The sequence below is a fragment of the Neomonachus schauinslandi genome, chromosome 16 (genome assembly GCF_002201575.2).
Source record: "Neomonachus schauinslandi chromosome 16, ASM220157v2, whole genome shotgun sequence".
Lineage (NCBI taxonomy): Eukaryota > Metazoa > Chordata > Mammalia > Carnivora > Phocidae > Neomonachus > Neomonachus schauinslandi.
In genome coordinates this window covers 26,819,841-26,838,976 of record NC_058418.1, presented here as the reverse complement: position 1 = coordinate 26,838,976, position 19,136 = coordinate 26,819,841, and the positions used below count along the sequence as shown (strand labels likewise).

Here is a 19,136-nt window from a genome sequence, read left to right as displayed (position 1 = left end):
TCTACAGAACAATACCCACCACCTCAGACCTGGTGTCCAGCCCGGCTGGCGGCGGAGCCCCCAGCTGGGGCTTCGCTGAGATCGGGGAACTCCTTCAAGCCCCGGAACGCACAGGTGAGCCGTCACCTATGACCCGTCCTTGGCCAGACAGGAGACACGGTTGTGAAAATAAGTGAGGGGTGTCCGAAGATCAGAACGTAAAGGTACCCACGATCACCCCAAACTAACCCCAAGACACCTGCATGAGTCACGGGAGCCTCCTGGGCCTTAGTTTTCCCAAATGGAAATAGAGGTGAATCGCCCCAGCAACTCCTCAGCAAACAAAGATGTTCTCTCTGAACTTCTTCGTCCACCAGACAGAAACCAAGCCCCTTCCAGGTGCTGTGTTGGGCCCCCAAGAGATGTGAGTGGGTTTCCCGGGAATCTTCCAGAACCTACCAGCGGCTCTGGAGGCCTTACTGAGCTACCGAGCATGTTTACTGAGTGCTTACTGCATGCTAAGCCTTAAGTTGCTCCATGCGCTATTTCCTTTAATCCTCGAAACAACTCCGAGAGGTGGGTACTCCTTTTTTCTCATTTTACAAGCGACGAAATTAAGACCCAATGTCAATACAGTCAACATGGTTCCCTATAAACCCACATCCAAAGGCCAGGCCCAAAGCTCTGTGGCCCCTGGAATTAGAAGAAGATCCACGTGGGAAATAATAATAATGATAATGAAGTTAAAAACAAAAAAGCCGGGTGGCTCAGTCATTAAGCGTCTGCCTTCGGCTCAGGTCATGATCCCGGGGTCCTGGGATCGAGCCCCGCATCGGGCTCCCTGCTCGGCGGGGAGCCTGCTTCTCCCTTTCCCGCTCCCCCTGCTTGTGTTCCCTCTCTTGCTGTCTCTCTCTGTCAAATAAATAAAATCTTCAAAAAAACAAAACAAAACAAAAAAGCCATACAAAATAAGGCAGAGGTTCTTAACTGGGAAGCTAATGGGTGCCCTGAAATTGGAGTTAAAGGTATGAGAGCCTTTAGTTGAAGAGAAGGACACCATCAGATTTAGCAGATTCCCAAAAGGGTCTTGTTACCTACTCCCTGAAGGTTAAGATCATCATCACTAAGAAGCTAGGAGCTTGAAAGGAAGGCTGTGACCCACGTGGGCTGCGTGGAGGAGGGGACAAACCACCAGGGCTCTTCTGAGATCCAGTGGCAAGGAGTGGCTGTCCCTAGAGAGTCAGCTGACTGTCGGCTGCGCTGTCCCCACCCACGTCCACCAGCTGCTGACAGGAGCCACAGTCAGTGAGTTGAACCCCAGGGGCCAGGGAGGACACAGATGCTGGCCCCCTCCCTCCAGTGTGCCTTCTGCAGCTTTCTCCTCACAGGTGCTTTTTCTCTGGGGAACTGCCCACCCTCTCCCCTGAAGCCCCTTGAGGTTTGGGACTGATCCCGGCCCCACTCCAGGATGACCATGTTGACCCAGGACCATCAGAAGCGGAGGGATTTGTTCTGTGATGGGCACGTGACCCAAGTCAAAACGATGGCAGCCCAGCTTGGGATCTGGCTAAACCACTCCCTTCCAGGCTGGAACAGCAGTCTGGACCACTGGGTGCCAAGCAGCCACCACCTGGGGAGAGCCTGTGCCTGAAAACAAAGCCAACCCCAAAGAAAGCAGAGCTGAAGGCACAGACCACCGGCCTGGAACGGAGTTGGAGCTCTGGGATCCAGCGTACCTGAATTCAATTCACCCTCGGAACTTGCCGGTGATACAGGCCAATAACACGCCTTTGTATGAAACAGTGGGGATGGGTTGAAAACCCAAGGGATCCTGACTAATCCACACCAAGAAAGGTCGCACTTACTTAACCACAACACCCACCCTGAACCCACAGCCCTCCCGCATTCTGCAGACACCAGGCCAGGGGAGAAACTCTGGCTTTGCCAGAAAAGCAGTAGAACCACCGCTGGAGATGACATCAGGGTGTGCCGTGTGTGCTGGAGCTGGGGTGTGCATGCAGAAGAAGAGCTATAGAAATGTACACCGTTGATCTAGGGTAGACTAGAGGCACAAGGCCCAAAGTCACCTAGCTGCCCAACAATAGGGAATCAGTGCAGTCAGTTATGGTCCATCCTTAGAATGGAAGGCTTGAGAGCCTTGAAAGGCAGTAAGATTCAATGTACTGATAAGGACTGATTTCCAAGATGCACTGTTAACAAAGCAAGGTGCAGAACCAGATTATGACTGAAGGGAACACAAAGTCTCTATCACTTTTTCATGATTCCCCACCTCAAATCCATTTTCAATTAACCTACAGATACCAGTCCAGTTGGCCTAGAGGGCTCCTGCTGCCTGAGCGGGGATAAGGGTGCACATACCCACAGAGCAAGGCGGGATGCACCGGAAGAACCAGAAACAGCAGGTGCCCGGGGAGAGGGGCGCTGGGAGGCCAGCGGCAGTGTGGCAAGGAGGCTTCCTTTTCTTTACATAACCTTTAGTACTATTTTGAATGTCTTTATTTTTATTTTTTACCACGTGCATTACTTCATTTACGAAAAGGAGAAAGGTGAGGACCCTTTTGAAAAGGCAGGGGAGGGGCGCCTGGGTGGCTCAGTTGGTTAAGCGACTGCCTTCGGCTCAGGTCATGATCCTGGAGTTCCGGGATCGAGTCCCGCATCGGGCTCCCTGCTCGGCGGGGAGTCTGCTTCTCCCTCTGACCCTCCCCCCTCTCATGTGCTCTCTCTCTCAGTCTCTCTCTCTCAAAATAAATCAATAAAATCTTTAAAAAAAAAAAAAAAAAGAAAAGGCAGGGGAGACGCAAAAAGAGGCTCTCTTTGAGGGCTTAGGGAGTGGAGGGACAGGACCTGACTTCCTGCTCCTCTGGGGTCACGTGCCCACGGACCAAGCTGCTAGCCCCTCTCAGCCCCAGCTACGCGGCAAGTGTTCCTTGAGCACCTGCCACGTGCCGAGCTGTGCAAAAGTCCCCGAGGATGCCGTGGTGAGCCACACAGAACTGGCCCCGTGGACTCTGCCGTCTGGCCTCCGTTCCCCCATCGTATTAGTGCTGGCCCTGGCCAGCTTTCTCTAAGTATTAAATGCCTGACCAAAGGAGGGCTTTGCAGACCATAAAGCCCTGGCTCTTCCTCCTGGAGAAAAGCTGGCCCCTCTCAGCACTGCCCCAGGAGCGGGTTGTGCCTCCAAGCTCAGGGCCAAAGGGACAGGTCCTCGCCCAAGAACCCCAGAAGCAAGCTGGCAAGCAGGCCCCTCCCAAGGTTAAGAAGGCTGGGAAGGCCTGATTTGTGACACCAGGAGAAGGTGCTCCAAGCCACCCCCCTGGAAGGACCCCACGATCCTTCCCATCACTGACATAGCGGTGGCCGGGGGGGCTGCCTGCCTCCAAGCTGGAGGGAAGTCATGCCTCCAAGGAGCGGGGCCTGGAAAGACCCCAAGAAGGGTTTCACCAGGGCTTTTCACCAGCACCTGCTGCAGATAACTCCTTTGAGTTATGTCCCGTTCAGGATGGGGGTTAGCCTGATGCGTCGCAGCACTGGATCTTTCCCGTTGGTCCAGAGCTGTGCAACCCATGAGGGAGTTCCTCAGTCCCAGAGGCCACATCCCAAGTGCTCAAGAGCCACAGGCGGCTAATGATGCCCCTATTGGACAGTGCGGACACAGAGCATTGTCATCATCACAGAAAGTTCTCTCGGACAGCACTCGTCTCGAGGTCCTTTTAACGTCTCCTTCCTTCCGGTTACAAAACGAGAGTCCTGGCAGGTCTTGAAAGAAAGGCCAGGTATCCACAACTGTCAGTAAAGATCGAAATCCACTTGTAGGTTTAAGACGCCACAGCCACGGGGAAATGCACAGAAGCAGACAGAACCATTGACTGAGCTGATCGTGAGTCAGGGACTGCGCCGGCTTCTCCACGGGGCCACTCCCGTGGGCAGCGCCGTCCCTGCCTCAGCCCTCACCTTCCGGCCCCTCCCCGACAGCCTTTCCAAAGTGTCCAGGCAGGACAGGCATCACCCAATACAGAGAGCTCCAATTAGAGAGCATCCCGGGGGGAGAGGGCCCCCAAGGGCTCTGCATCTGAGACAGCACGCGGGAGGTTCTGATGCAGGTGGTCCTCGCTGTACCCTGTGCCCTTCCCCACCCCCACACCCCCCTCCAGCCACTGTCTTCTCTCTCCACCCCCTCCAGCAAAGCCTCTCCATAGATCTCCTGCACACGCGATCCACTTCTCATCTCTCATTCTCTTCTAAAACCTATGGGCTTTTTGAAAAATACAAAAGTATCCATGCTCATTGGACGGGGAAAAAAAAAAAGTCAAACAATGTAGAAACATCTAATGTGAAAAGTGAAACTCCTTCTCTCCTCACCACCTCCCACCACTCCAATCCTCAGGGAAGCAGCCTTTGACAGTGTATCCTTCCAGATCTTTCTCTGTGCACCTGCAAATATATAGACATGGGCCTGAATAGACTTTTGTATCCTGCAAAAAACCGGGACCACGTTATACTTCTGTTTTGCTCTCGCTTTGCTCATTCAATAGCATTTCAGGGCCTCCTTCCCGTCAGCCCACTGCCCACCCTCACTCGCCCTGGTTTCACAAGTCGCAGAGAGATTCGAGACACGGCCACCCCATGTTTGTTAGCTGTCTCCTAGTGATGGATATTTGAGTTGTTACACATTTTTCATTCTTCCAAATAATGCAGCCGTGGATGTTCCTGCACGTGAGCAGAGCACATACTTGCAAGGCTCCCTCAGTCCCTTCATGACGCAGGCCCGTCCCGCCTTTGCTGTCATCCCACCAAGACAACTCCTGCCACATCCCACTGTAAGCACCAGGATCCCATATGCATCGGACACCTTGCAGCCCCTTTTCTGACTCAGCCTCTGGGCAGGTTCTCTCCAGGAGGCCATCCTCTCTGCTAGACTACCTTGATGGCGCCCAATAAATGCCACCTCCCAGTATTTATGCCCCTGTGTAGTCCCTTCCCCTGAACCTGGCCTCGACTTGTGACCTGCTTTAACATTGAGAATGCGGCATTGCCAATTCCAGTCCTAAGCCTTCAGGAGGCCTGGCAGTTTCCACTTCTGCACTCCCAGGAAGGCAGCCACCAAGTAGGGCGTCAGCTTACCCTGAGACCACCATACTCTGAGGCGGCCCAAGCTAACCATGTGGTGAGGCCGCGTGGAAGAGGACCGAGGCCCCAGGCTGGGGGTTCCCCAGTTGCCCAGTTCCCCAAGTGGAACTCTTGGCCCCTGGCTGTTCGAGCCATGCCAGCTATGCCACGTGAAGCCACAGACAAGTTGCCCCTGCCAAGCCCAACCCAAATTGCATAATGTTAAGCAAATCATAAAAGAATTAAGTCACTAAATTTTGGAGTAATTTGTTACACAGCAAAAGAGAACCCAAGCACCCTCCTTTTCTTCAGTGTATCTGGAGATGCAGAGGCGAAGGCCATGAGAGGTCACGTTAGCTACCTAATAGCCAAGCCGGGGCCACCCCCAGCTCAGGATACCCAACACAGTACTCTGTCCAGTCCCCAAAGATTCAGCTACGTGTTCTTCCAGGAGGCAGTTGCTGCTCAGAGGTTGGTTCTCAAGTGAGAGGGCTTGGGGACACACAAAGGACTCCTCATTCTCTTCATGCCCAAAGCAAAGGGAGTAGGTGGGCAAGAAAGCACCCCCAGCCATCCTGGGAGAATCTGTCGTGACCAAATAGTCAACAAACCAAAAGGCCCTGAGGTTAAGAAAGAAAACTTCGGCACAGAGAGGTTAGGGAACTTGCCCAAGGTCACACAGCTAGTGAGCAGCAGAGCTGGGGTTTGAAAGCAAGCATTCAGGCTCAGAGCCTGCACTGATAACCAAACATCAGTGTTTTCCAACACCTCAACCCGCAGTAAGAATTACATTTTAGAATGGGCCTCTATATATACAGATTTGGGTACAGATGTGTAGGTAGATATCCATAGATCTAGACTGATCAATCTATTATCTATAGACATGAATATCCATGCCTATAAACTAAACAAAAAGTCATGCAAAGCAATATTTCCTCTTACTTTAGGCAATGTCCTCTCTCGTTTTTATTCTACTTTTTTTTTTTAATGACGGTCACTAAATTGATTTCATGAGTGACGAATGGGATTAAAACATATGGTTGAAGGTGAAAAAAAACAAAATCTCATCTATAATGATGGAAGACAACTCTAAAATCAGATTAACCTGAATTTGAATCTTGCTGGAGCAAGATTCTACTTCCAAGTCAAGTGACTTTGGGCAAGGAGGTAGACTCCTTTAGTGCCTCAGTTTCTCCAGTGGTAAAAGGAGGACAGTAAGAGCACCTGCCTTCTAAGGGTGCTGCGAGCGCTGAGCAGTATGGGCCACATGCGGCTCAGGGCCTGGCGTGCTGCGGATGGCTCGGTGTGGGGCGCAGAACAGAGTGGACACTTAGTAGCCACACTGAGGCTGCAGCCATAGAACACTGAAAAACGAGGCACGAACAAGACCGAACGAGGCACGAACAAGACCGATCGAGGTACCAGGCTCCTTTGAATATCCAGGGCAGGGGAATAAAGGCGTCTCCCCAGTGCCCATTGAAAACACAACTTCATTCTTGGTCTGTAGCATTTTCTTCATCATCTTTTTGCTTTTGAAGTCTCTCTAGATCACTGGGGGAAAGACGGGTAAAGTAACAGGGTCAAGGTCAAAAACTGCCCTGCAACAAGGCTCCCTCGGGAAGCCAGGTGGGGCATGGCCATGGCACCCCGAAGCAGCAGTCCCAAACCCACTCAGTGGGGCCACCGCAAGCCCACGCCTCTGTGTGCGGGGCCTGCCAGCCTGCGTGGCCTTCTGGAATTAGAAAAACACCCTTGGGCCTGAGCCCATTTGGGAGGCTCTGGTCTTCCCCAGCCCTCACCTGTGGCCTGAGGGTTGCCAGGCCAGCCCTGCTAACAGGGCCCCTTTATGCTCTGCCCTGGCCTCTTTGGGGCCCCAGATCAGTACTCAAGGCCAGGGGGTTTGGGCAGCACACGGCAGGCCAGCCAATCAGCTCCATGCCTTCTCCCCTTACCTCCCATCCAGCCAGAAAGGAGAGCAGGCAGAGTGGGCAGACATCAGTTAAAAAATCAAATCACCTGCAGTGGGTGGACCAGGACTCGTGGTGGATTGTAACATATAACAGACCCCCCTCTCTCCGCCCAACCCCAGGCAATGCCTACCCCCCTCTGCTGGAATATGCTTTTCCGTCCTAACATCTCAGAGCCTGGAGTCCGGTCTTGGGTCAGACACTCAGGAGGGAGTTGAAGATTTTCTGCACTGATCACAGACTTTGCACTTCCCTCTGTCTGAGATGCCCCTTTCCTTAGCCGGCTACTTATTCTTTGGGTCGCAGCAACTTAAATGTCACCCCCCAGTCCACAGTCGAACCTCCCTTACTCTCCCACCACAGCCTGCTCTTTTCCTCATCACGTTTAGCATGCATCTGGCTGATCATTAGCAAGCTGTAAGAGGAGAGACATCTGCTTTACTCTCCCTGATTGGCTGAGAGGAACTCATTTCCCACTGAGAACACTCCATGAGCTAGGAACCAAGATTCTACCCATTCCACAGATGTGGAAACTGAGGATCAGAGAGGAGCCCCCCAGCTGGGGAGACATGCAGCTGGGAGTCAGGAGTCAGACCCAGGAAGTCTGATTCCTTAAGCCACGCCTCTGACACCTGCTCTGTGTGCACATGGGGGCCTCAGCACAACGGGGCCCGAACCCAAAGGCGGGTCTAATGGAGGTTAAGAGAACCAATGCAAGATGCTAGATGCAAGCTCGAAGTACGGACGAGTGCTGTCCACAAAGTGGCCCAACTCACATCTCTCCGTGTTTACCCCACCTGCCCCTCCCACAGTGTCCTGCCCAACCGAAAAATGCTGTCCCCGACTTCCCAGCCCCCAGGCTTCCCTGGGGCTGCTCCCTCTGCTCAGAGGCAGCCTGAGTCTGGCTCTCCCTAGCTGGGCCTGACACTTCCATTTGCTGAGCCCGTCTCTCATCCGCACAACATGGGGGAACAACACACGGAAAAACCGCACGTAAAGCATGAGGCCGCTTTCGTACTCACGTGTATGTACTATTACCACTGACACTCGTCCCCCACCAAAATCTCATCTCACAAGCCAGGGCACAACAGGCCAAACCGAGCTGCCTGGGTCCACCCAAAGAAAGTATTTTCTAAAAGTGTTATTTGGTTGATGACAATTTTTCTTTTAATTAGAATGATTTCACATAAAAATCCAGATGGCTGGATTCTCTTAATGATCAGATGTGGCAACACCAGGGCCACGTTCCCACACGGCAACCACTGGCTGGGGCTGAGCGGGGCTGCCCCCTTGAGACAGGACGTGTGCCCCCAGGGGCCCCCAGTCCCCACCCCTCCTGCGTGTCTCCCACCCAGCCCACTACGTTCCTTAATATGACTTCTCTGGCCCTTTAAACTCTGACCATCCTTCAGAGCCTCCTCACACACCACCTCCTTCAAGAAGTCCTCCCCAAATCTCCACAGCCTGGTGTCTCTTGTGGCTTTATAACCTTAATAGTTCACTTGTACTGAGCACACACTTCTGTGCCAGGCAGTTATAACCATTTTACAGTTTGAGTCCCCACAACCACCTTGTGAAGCAGGTCCCATTACCACCCCCGCTTTACAGATGAGGGAACCGAGGCCCAGAGTTGATTCTTCTATTGGCCTCCCCACCCCCATCCATTCCCCGCCCTCCTCTATGCTGCCCGGTGCCCCGGGAAGCTGACCCCCTTAGACCAATTTGCTGAAGCTTCCTGGTCTCTGGCTTCCAGCTTCGGCCAATGGGAGGCCCTGGCAGGAAACCCGAGGATGCAAGCAGAGAGAGGTTGGGGTATTTCTCCCCACCCCCGACTCCCTCTGCACTGTGTCTCTGACTATGGTTCATCTTCCATATCTAGAGCTCCTGCCTGGCTTTTTCCCTGCCTCAGCTGTGGTTTCTACAGGGATCCGAATCTAAAATACCCAACATTTCCTCCCCTGCCCTTTCTGCCCTGGGATGGTAACACCCCCCTGCCTTTGCCAGGGGCCAAGCACTCCCTGGGTGCCTCAACACCCCGTGAAGGTGCTGTAACCCTTCCCACAGCTTCACAAGTTAGCTTCCATTAGTTTAAACTGTCTAGAGTACAGGGCCCTGGCTGACACAGAGATTAGATACTATGCCCAAGGTCCCACAGTCAGAAAATGGTGCCGCCAGGATTCGAACCCAGGATATCGGGCTCCAGAGTCCTTACTCTTTAACCATCACACTATGCTGCCTTATGTCCTGTTCTCCTTCTCTGGGTCCTTCATCTGCTGGTAGCCTCCTCAAGGGCCCCCCGGGTGACCCCCAAGAGTCAAGTGCTGTGCCTGGATTGATGCAGACATTCCACAATCTCTCACTGAGCCCAGAAGACATAGTTACTTGATTCCTCTTTATCCTCCAGAGTATTTTTACAACTGAGAGCCCGTCCCCACATTCCTTCTTCCTGGGCATGAGAGCTCCCCCACTTCTGCCCTGCTGGCCCCTCACATAGGGCTTGCCACTCGTCTTCCCTCTAGACAAAGACCAAGGTCCATAACATGGCTGAGAAGGCCCCCAAGCCCAGACTGTGACCCCTCCTCGGCCAAATGAACTTCAATCAGCATCTCAAACAAACTGCCCCCTTCACTACAGGGCTTTCTCACACACTGCTAGTCCATCTAGCAGACACTCATGGTGCCATTACACACCCCCTCCCCCTGCCTTGCTCCCCACCACCCCTTCCCCAACTCACCTTTGGGCTGAAATCACAGCTCCTCCAAGACCACCTCTGACCCAAGGCCAGTTGGCACCCCCTGCTCTAGACTGTCAGAGCCCCCAGAGTGTCCTCCAGCATTCCCCTAACATTGTCTTCATTGCTCAGTGTCCACCTTCCTAAACTATGAGCCAATCTAACATGAATATCGATGCAAAAATCCAAAGCGAAAGATTAGCAAATCAAATACAGCAACATTTTAAAATAGCAATGTCTCGTGATGAAGAAGGATGGTGTTTAGGAATACAAAGAAAGTTGAACACTAGGAAATCTAGTGATGTCGATCATGCACATAATCATTTGTTACCTTAGCAAAGGATGACAACAGCCCAACAGCATTTGACAAAATTCAGTAATTATTCCCGGTTTCAAAAACAGTAGCAAGCCTGGGGTTGAAGAAAGCTTTCTTAACTAGATAAGCAACCAACTATTATTAAATAGTATGGGAGAGTCTAACCAATGCAATAAGATAAGAAAAACGGATGAGAGGCAAAGATGAACGTTTAGTCCCACTGAACTCTAAGTTCGGTGAGGCCGTATGCTTCATAGTTTCCACACCATCCTAAGCACACGCAAATATCTGTGGAATGCACAGCCACCCAGATGAGGTCTGAACCCCATTCAGTGTTCTCAAAGCACCCCAGTACGCCTCCTTTGAGCTACATATCACAACTTAAATTGTGTCCTCCATGAACACAAGTGGCATGCTCTGCTGGCAGAGTAAATGGATACCTGGCCTAAAATAGGTACTCAACATCTCTCACACCGATGCAGGAAGGACTATCTGTGGACTTGAATAAAATGCATTAGTTGCTAAGTTATAATAAGTGATTTTATCCTACTTCTCAGCTGGAAAAACCCGAGGCCCAGAGAAGGGAGGAGATGCCACACCACTGTGCAGCCCCCCTCTGGGACCCTTGGGTCCTCTGAAAGGCATCAGCCACACACAATGCCACGCACACAGGGTGCTGCCCACATGGCTCAGCAAGTACAGAAAGTGAAGCCCAGACCGATTCCTCTAAACAAACGCACACGCAGGGCACACCCGGGTGGGCAGAGCCGCCTTTCAGGTCTGGAGGGACCTGAGCCTTCCTCGCAAAGCCCTGGGACTGCTGCCTACATGGGTAAACAGCCCCCTCTGCTTCCCTGTGACGTTATCAAAGAATTACTTATGTCTCTGGAAATGCTTGTTTGGAAAAGGTTCTCCACCCCACCTGGGCTTGGCAGGAGGGGCAGCAGCCTCAGGCCTGCCCTTCAGGGAGTGATCAGGCTTTTCCCCCAGCCCCTGAGGGCTCTCGGCCATTCTTTATACGAAGAGTCTGAAGCCAGCCATAAAGAAGCAGGCAGCCTCCCAGGATAAACGGAGCACGGTGACATCAAAGACCGCCTTCCAGATTAAACAACTGAGGCCTTCAGCTCTCTCTGGCGTTTCTTCCAGGATATTCTGGGCTCCTGCCTCAGTTCTCCCTCAGATGGAATGGCAGATATTTTGTTTGTGAGAGTCTGAATTTTTTCCTTCCTCGGGGAGAGGGGGAGAGGGAGGAGGAGAGGGGAAGGGAGGGTGGGGGGAGAGAGTGAGCGAGAGGAAGAGAAAGAATGTCTGTGAGAGACAAGAGCCACAAAAAGAACATGTGTGAGCAAAAAAGAAAGGGAAGTCAGGGAGGCAGCCGGAAGCGCCTGCTTTGGAATCCAACAAGCGACCTAAAAATTCCAAAAGTTTCTAAACCAAAGCACACTGTGAACCCACAGCCAGGGAGGGAGGCTACAAGAGCCCCCAAGCCAGGATGGGTGGGGTGCCTGGCTCCCAGTGCTAGCAGACCCCTTCGTGGGCACTGGCCCCTTGACCAGAGGGTCCCTTGGCACTCCTTTTTCTCAGACACATCAGGTAAACCAAGGCAAGGGGTCCTCTTCCCTCAGGCACAGGCTCACAACGGTTCTCTGGGGTTGGCTTGTCACTGCCTCTTATCCCCTCGTCCTTGGGGTGCCTCTCTCTGCCTTGAGCAACCAATCCAATCCCACCCCTCAGGCCCCCCATATCCCACCACAGCTGGGCTTCTGGCCCTCCGGCCGACCCCCCCCTCCCCACAGGAAAGCAGGGGCCACTGATCCATCCAAACAGCTGGAGTTGTGCCCCCAAGGCCCCAAGTCCATGACATGCCACATCCATCGGCTCTAAGGCGCGTGCTGCTGGCTGGGGCGGCAGCTGACTACCCCCCACCCCTGCTCCTCCACCCCGCACACCTGTCCAGGGGACAGGTAGCTCGAACATGCCACGAGCCACTAATGCGCAGGGCTTTTCAGAAAGCCTGAGCTCCAGGAGAGCTTTGCAGGTCCCACAGGCTGCAAGCCACTCGGAGTCCACCCTCCCGGCGCAACCAGCACCCAGTTCCCAGGGACAATGGCAAGCCTGGGGCCTCCCACAGCTATTCCGTGCACGAATACCAACTCTCTCCTCCCATACCCTCTTCCTCACAGCCTCTCAGGTCTCTGCTTCAATGCCACCTTCACGCAGCTTCTCACACAGTGCCTGTAAGTACTGATTTCTTTGTCTCTTTTATTAGACTGGAAGCCATGGGAGGGCAGGGACCACATCTCGTTTAGGTACCACTGTGTCCTTGATACCTGGTCCAGCTAAGGAGTTCTTAGGAATAACAATTCATTATTGATCATAATTAATAGCTGAGTACCTGAAAGCAAAGGCCTGATCCCACTCTTCCATCTGCCTGAGGAAGAGGATCTGGGAGAGAATGAGGCAGGGATGGTGGCCTAATCTATCTTCATTCATTCATTCAGCAAACACATCGTGAGTGTCCACCATGTGCCCTGGGGCTACCACAAGGAAGATGTATTCCTCTCAAAAAGTGATTCTTTCATTGCTGACGTTCCATGTAGCTGTTTTAAGCCCTCATAGGGACAGTTTGTTCCCTGCGGGTGGTACCGGAGTTTCCCGGGGCTAGGAGTCCTCTCTGCCCAGCCGTGGCCCACCCTCTCCGCTCACTCCGGCTATCCCCACTGGGTGAGGGGAGGCACCATTCCCCCAAGTTCTAGGACCCCAGGAGACATGCCATGCTTGCTTCCTGGTTCAGCCTCTCCCGGGGTTTATTACAGTCTGTATAAAACGCAAATGTGCAGGGGCTGTCCCTGAATTCCAGGGACTAGAACACACATGGCCCTGACTCGGGGGAACTTCTCTCCTAAAGAAGAAAAGTTCCAAAGGTAGGAAGAGATGCTCCTCGAAGTCTCCCAGAGACCACATCACAGAGATTCATTAAAGCCTTCAGAATATGACACCCTTGCCCACCACCTGCCCTCCTGAGGGACCCAGCCCTACTGGAAACCAGAAGCCCCACCTGGCACTTTGCCCAGCTCAGGCCTCCCCATTCTTCCCCCCTACCTCCCACCCCCGGGGTAGAGAAAGCTGCCAGGTGGGACTAAGAAGCTGGTCCTGGGTGCCATGGGCAGAGGAGACCCTCCATGGAAAACCCAAAGATGCCAGCAAGCGGAGGCCCAGATACCTCCCCCAGCCTCAAAGCAAATCATCTTTTAATTCTGAAAACACCAAATATTTAATTTATGCTTTACCTCAAATGTCAAGTCTACCTCCCGGCACATAGCTTTGAAACCACGTAAGGAGGCCTAACGCTTTCCATATGGTGAAGACACGGGGCCTTTTAATTGTGCCAACTGGTATCATTCAAGGGTGATTCCCCTGGAATCCGGCAACTGGGGCAGCAGCTGGGCCAACAGCCAGCCTCCAACCTCATCACCCAGCCCCGCACGGCCCCGCGGGCTCCGACGCGGCCTGCGCCCTCCCAATCTTCCCCAAGTATCAAAATGCACTAGGTGCCCCCTAATCAAATTACCAGCCTGCCTGGCGGCCACCTTCAACCCACAAGCAGGCTTGCCGGCACCGCAGCTCTCAGCCCGCCTCTTAAGGCAGATCTGCCATAAAAGAACAAAAGGGCCAAACCCGGGGTTGGGGGGATGGGGGGGCCAGGAATTGCTGGTCCTACACATTCATGTCCACGCATGCAGGTACACACCTCGGGAGCACAGTGCACCCAGGTTCCGCTTGTCCAGGGGTTCACCATCAGCCTTCCTGTGTCTGCTACGCGGCTCCATCCCTCTACCAAGTTTTTTATTTCACCCATTATATTATATTACATTTTCCAGACCCGGTATTCACAATTGGTGTTCTTTTGTAACCGCCTGTTAGTTTTGTGTTTACCTCTCCTTCTTTATCTCTTTGAGATTATTAGGCTTATTTAAACTTCTAAGTGTTTAGCGCGCTGTTGTCTGGCTTATAGATCGTTCATGTCATTGTTCTCTCACAGTACTTGGCCCTGTCACCATCTCTCATTAGTTTTCTCCTCTGAGCTCATGATTCCTTGAAGCCCCGCCCTTAGCCCATTGTCCATCCAAGTGCGTCTACAACGGATGGTGGGGCAGGGGAGGGAGGAAACTTCTGGATTCCTAATCTGCGTTCCCATCTCTGCCCCACCAGTGCCTCAGCAAACCTCCTGGTACCCTTCTCCCTTTTGAACTCTTTTTCCAAGAGTCACATGCCATGACCCGGCTAGGGATGAGAATGTTATTATACCCATTTTGCAGATGAGCTTAGGTAAAACGGCTTATACAAGGTGGCAAGCTACAGTGGCAGAGCCTGGCCTCATTTATTTTTGTACTCGGGATGGCAGGCTAGGTTAGGTTAGCGCCAGGAAGATCACCCTCTCCCATCCCAGGACCTTCCAAGCAACTGGGACCCACCCTAAACGCTTACAAAGCTACTGAGGCCCGGTCAGGAAGGAAGAGGGCAAGCAGGGGCCCCTCCTGCTCCTGCCTGCCCCACCACCCGCCTCTTCCCAAAGTAGTCAGCAGCTGGTCAGCATGCTGCCTCTCTGGAAATGAGTAAGGGAGGCACCCCCCGGGCACATGCTCTTGCATAGACCTTTGCCACTCATGGCCCCTGTTTTCTAGAAAGTGCTCCAGAAAGAGAGAAAGACAGAGTCCACATCAGCCAGCTGGCAACTTTATAGGGTTATGAGGAGGAGTAAGACAATGTAAGCAAAGTGCTTGACATACACAGGCACTTAATAAATAATAATGTTCATTGCAATAATAATAATGCTAGTTGGGTGAACCACTAATGTGCTTCCAGCCACCTTAGTGAAAGGCCGGGTGGAGTGGAGACAGAGACCATCCCTACACCAGGCCTGGGGCTGGTGGGGGACCTCTGCCAGCCCCTGGAATCCAGCAGACCTTGGAGCCCACACCCTACATCCTGATGATCTAACGCAAGAACCTGCCGCCACCCTCTCTGCGCCACTGGGAATCCGGGAAACTAAACTAGGCAGGAGGTTGCCTAGGATCATGACCTGAGCTGAAGGCAGTCGCTTAACCAACTGAGCCACCCAGGTGCCCCGACACTGGGGTTCCTACCAGCCCTGGCTGGGAGGACATGGAGACATGGAGGCATGTCTCCCAAACTTTGGACATTCCATTTCCATAGTCACAGTTTTGACCACTTTTACTTAGTATTTTGCTCGGAATCAACTTTCACCGCTCTCTTTCAATTTAGCTTTGTCCTAAGTGATACTATCCGTGAAATCATGGGTTTTATGTCCTAGTGACTATCTTTTCTGGTAGCAGAAATGCTTGCCTATTAAGATAACAAACATTCCTCCAGGTACCACCTGAAATCACTGCACACACCCCCTCCGTGCAGCCCCCGACCTTGCGCTTCCCCTGACCTCTCTCAGGTTGGGCTCGCCATCCCCCCCCCCTGCAGATTCGGTGGCTGGGCCAGGGCTGGTAGGAACCCCAGTGTCGGGGCACCTGGGTGGCTCAGTTGGTTAAGCGACTGCCTTCAGCTCAGGTCATGATCCTGGAGTCCCGGGATCGAGTCCCGCATCGGGCTCCCTGCTCGGCGGGGGGTCTGCTTCTCCCTCTGATCCTCTTCCCTCTTGTGCTCTCTGTCTCTCATTCTCTCTCTCTCAAATAAATAAATAAAATGTTAAAAAAAAAAAAAGGAACCCCAGTGTCCGGGTCCCAGTCACCAAAGCAGAACTCCCCGGGAAGCAGAGGTTGCCTCCCCTTAATACCTTGGATGGCAGTGCTGGCCCTCCATTACCCAACATATGTCACGCGGCTGGCTCTGTGTCTCACATCTTCAAAAGTGCTTTGAACAAACATTAATGACCCCTCAGTGTTTCTCTGAGAGAGGGGGCGAGGAAGGGAGGGGGCAAGCACCACCCCATGCTGTCCTCAGCTGGGGGAATAAACCAGGCAACAAAATTCCATGACTTCACCAAAGCCACAGACTTAAGCTGGGCCCCCTCCCCACCCTCCCTCATTTCCCCCAATGGCAACTTTTACTGGCTCACATTCCTCTTGCTAGGAATACTACTATTTAATTAAAAACGACAGACTTTTGTTTTCCTCTCCTTCCTTCCTCCTCCCTCCCATCCTCCAGGACTGGATGCCAAGGAGACCCACCAAAAACATGCGGGTAACATTTGTTATGGCTTTGAAGATAAAAGTCAATTGAAGTAAGCCCTCGCTGTATTTCAAGTTTCCCCTAAAGCATGGAGCAAGCTGCCTGGCAGTTGAGGAAAGGAAAAAAAAAGGGGGGGGGGGGGACTACAAATAAATGTCATTCTGCAGGAATACTTTGTAAAAATAAACAGGCTGAAAAAACCCAAAACTTGATTAATGGAAATCCACTCAGTTGGCCTCTGTCTTGAGCTGCAAATGCATTTGTTCATATGGCTAAATCGGATCATTTTCACTGGGCTTTAAATAAGTAAGTAGATCAAAAACTATAAATGGTGGGGGAAGAAAGGGAAGTTTGTAGTTCTGTTTCTAAAGGGCCTCAACCGCAGTGCCCCCCACCCACCCAGTTTTGACCTTTACTGGGGGACAGCAGCTCCAATTCCAGCCCAGCCAAGAGATAAAGAAAAATGGAGAAGAGAAAGCCCCCCAGCTAAGCAAGGCAGTGGGAGGAGGAGATGGGGGCTTTTCCCAGATGCAGAGATTATTGCATACGTGCACAAGAGGGGACTTTATCCCCAGGCTCACTTCCCAACACCGGCCCTTGCAACTGAGCTGCAACCAGCCCAGGTGCCACGGCCCCAAAACACACACACACACACACACACACACACACATCTGAAAACTCCACAGGCCCCTCCCTAGCCCATGGACAAGACCAAAGAACTAACCAGACCTGAGACTCAGTCTGTTCCCCTCTAAGTTTAAAAAAAAAAAAAAAAATTAAATGTCACATCAAAAAGTTGATTCATCCTTTGATCCTTGGCTTGCTCGAGTTCCACGCAGACCATCTGAAAGCCCCGTGCAGAGTTCCAGAGCTCCTAGGACATCTGTGAGCACCAGTCCCAGGCCAAGAGCTGGGGCTGGACTCACTCACTTCCCTGTCACATCGACTGCTCCCCCAGAAATAACTCCAACTCAGGGTGGGCCCTGGCTGCAGCAGCAGGAGACCCTCTCTCTCCCTGTGGGCCAAGTGAAGGGGTACCAGGTCTCAGTGCCCCCTAAGCTCTGCTACCTTGATCACAGTCTCTTCTACTGGGGTTCCTGGGCAGATGGTACTGATGAATGCCACAGACACTTGGAACACATTTGGAGGCCAGCACAGTCCCGCCCTCCAACCCAGACACCCCTAGATGCCTTCCCTGTCTTCCTAGCAACCCCCCTCCAAATCTACCTTTGAATGCTGACCGCAGAAACAAGGTAGAAGTCAGAGCAGGCCCCCAAATCCCTCCAGCACACACAAGCTTCCCCACAGACTGGACCCGCACCACCTCCCCACCTAGGACTTTTCTCTCCCCAGACAGCCCTCTACCCCCAGCCAGACAGGAGACTGACACCTGAGCCACCTCTAAGATTCCCCAAGACATGGGGGTACCAGTGGTTTTGGTGGGGCAGGGGCAGCTGCAAAGGGACCTTCTGGACTTAGAAGCTGTGCCAAGAGGGTGCTAAAAGTTGGGGTGGGTAAGGAGACCCGTCTCTGGGGCTGAAATATAGGTGGGGATCGTACCCGGGTTCCTCTGCCAACGGTGCCCGCCACCTGCGGCTGTCGGGGTCCAGAGCTGCCGCCTGGACAGCGCTGCCTCCCGATCCACTCCTCGATGCCCTTCCGGGCCCAGGCGGCGCTCACGGCGAAGCTGTCACCTGGGGCGGGGAAGACACGGAGCCCCTGAGTCTGGCCCCTGGGCCGAAAGTTACCCGAGAGAGGAGGGAAAGAGTGGGCTCGGCAGAGGCAGCGGGGCCAGGAGGGGGTTGAGCGCCCGGGCACAATCCGAGAGAGAGGGACGCAGGTAATTGGGAGAAAGGGGTTCAGCGAAGCCCCAGGAGCAGAGACCCAGAGGGGAGCGCCTAAGGGGGAGCAGCACCCCGGAAAAGGGGCCTGGGGATCAGAAGAGCGAGCGCCAGAGGCCAGGACAGCAGAGGAGAGGGGTGAGGGTCAGAGGACGGGCGCAGTGAGCACGGGATGAGGGGAAGTGGAAAACTGAGGGTCAGGAGAGGGGCGCAGTGGGCGCAAGAGCCCACAGCTCGGGAGAAGGGGCTGAGGGCCGGAAACAGAGGGGCAGGATCTTGAGGGAAGGGGCTTAGGAGTCTGAAGAGGGGGGCGCAGTGAGCGCGGAGGGCGGGGACCGCAAAAGGAGGGGTTGGGGGTCAGAAGAGAGAGCACAGGACGGCGAGGAGGGGGTGGGTGGGACAGAAAAAGGGGCGCGAAGGCTGCTCCCGGAGCGGATCTGTGGGACTGGTGGCCAGAGTTGGGGGTGGGGGTGGCCCTGGTAATAAGATCCTGCGGGCTAGGCCATTCCCCCGCGGTCCGCGGTGCTTCCCCGTCCATCCCCCCGGTCCGTGCCCCGCGCGCCCCTACCTTCCGGGCTCTCCCTGCGCTTGCACACGGCGGCTGCAGGCACATTGCGCGCGGCGGCGGCGGCGGCGGCGGCGGGAGCCGGAAAGAAAGGAGAGGCAGAGAGTTAGCAATCGCGGGGGCGAGGGCGGCCGGGGCCAGGGGGCCGGCGCGCGGGCGGGGACACTGACCCGGCTTGGAGTGAAGTTTCCCCATGCTGCGGGCGCGGCGGGCGGGGCCGTCCCTAAGCCATGCGCCCGACCCGCGGGGCCCGCGGCTCGCCGCGCCTCGCCTCGCTCTCCTCCTCCCGGAGCAACCCCGAGCCAAGCGGAGCCCGAGCGGCGCCGGGACGCGCTCCTGCCGCCGTCGCCGCGGCCCGACTGACGCCCGGGCGCGCCGAGCCCCCAGCCCGCCGCCGCGGCCCGCG

At 54.0% G+C, this 19,136-nt stretch overlaps 1 protein-coding gene across 1 annotated transcript in view; it reads right to left on the bottom strand.

The window, feature by feature from the left end:
* NKD1 (NKD inhibitor of WNT signaling pathway 1) overlaps positions 1–18,925 on the bottom strand; it is an 82,497-nt gene extending 63,572 nt beyond the window's left edge. Inside the window, exons 1-3 of the mRNA XM_021705633.1 lie at positions 18,901–18,925; positions 18,734–18,766; positions 17,885–18,018 (exon numbers count right to left, since the gene is read on the bottom strand). Coding sequence (XP_021561308.1) covers positions 17,885–18,018; positions 18,734–18,766; positions 18,901–18,925 — 192 coding nt within the window. The remainder of the gene's footprint in view (positions 1–17,884; positions 18,019–18,733; positions 18,767–18,900) is intronic.
* Between the last annotated feature and the right edge of the window lie 211 nt (positions 18,926–19,136).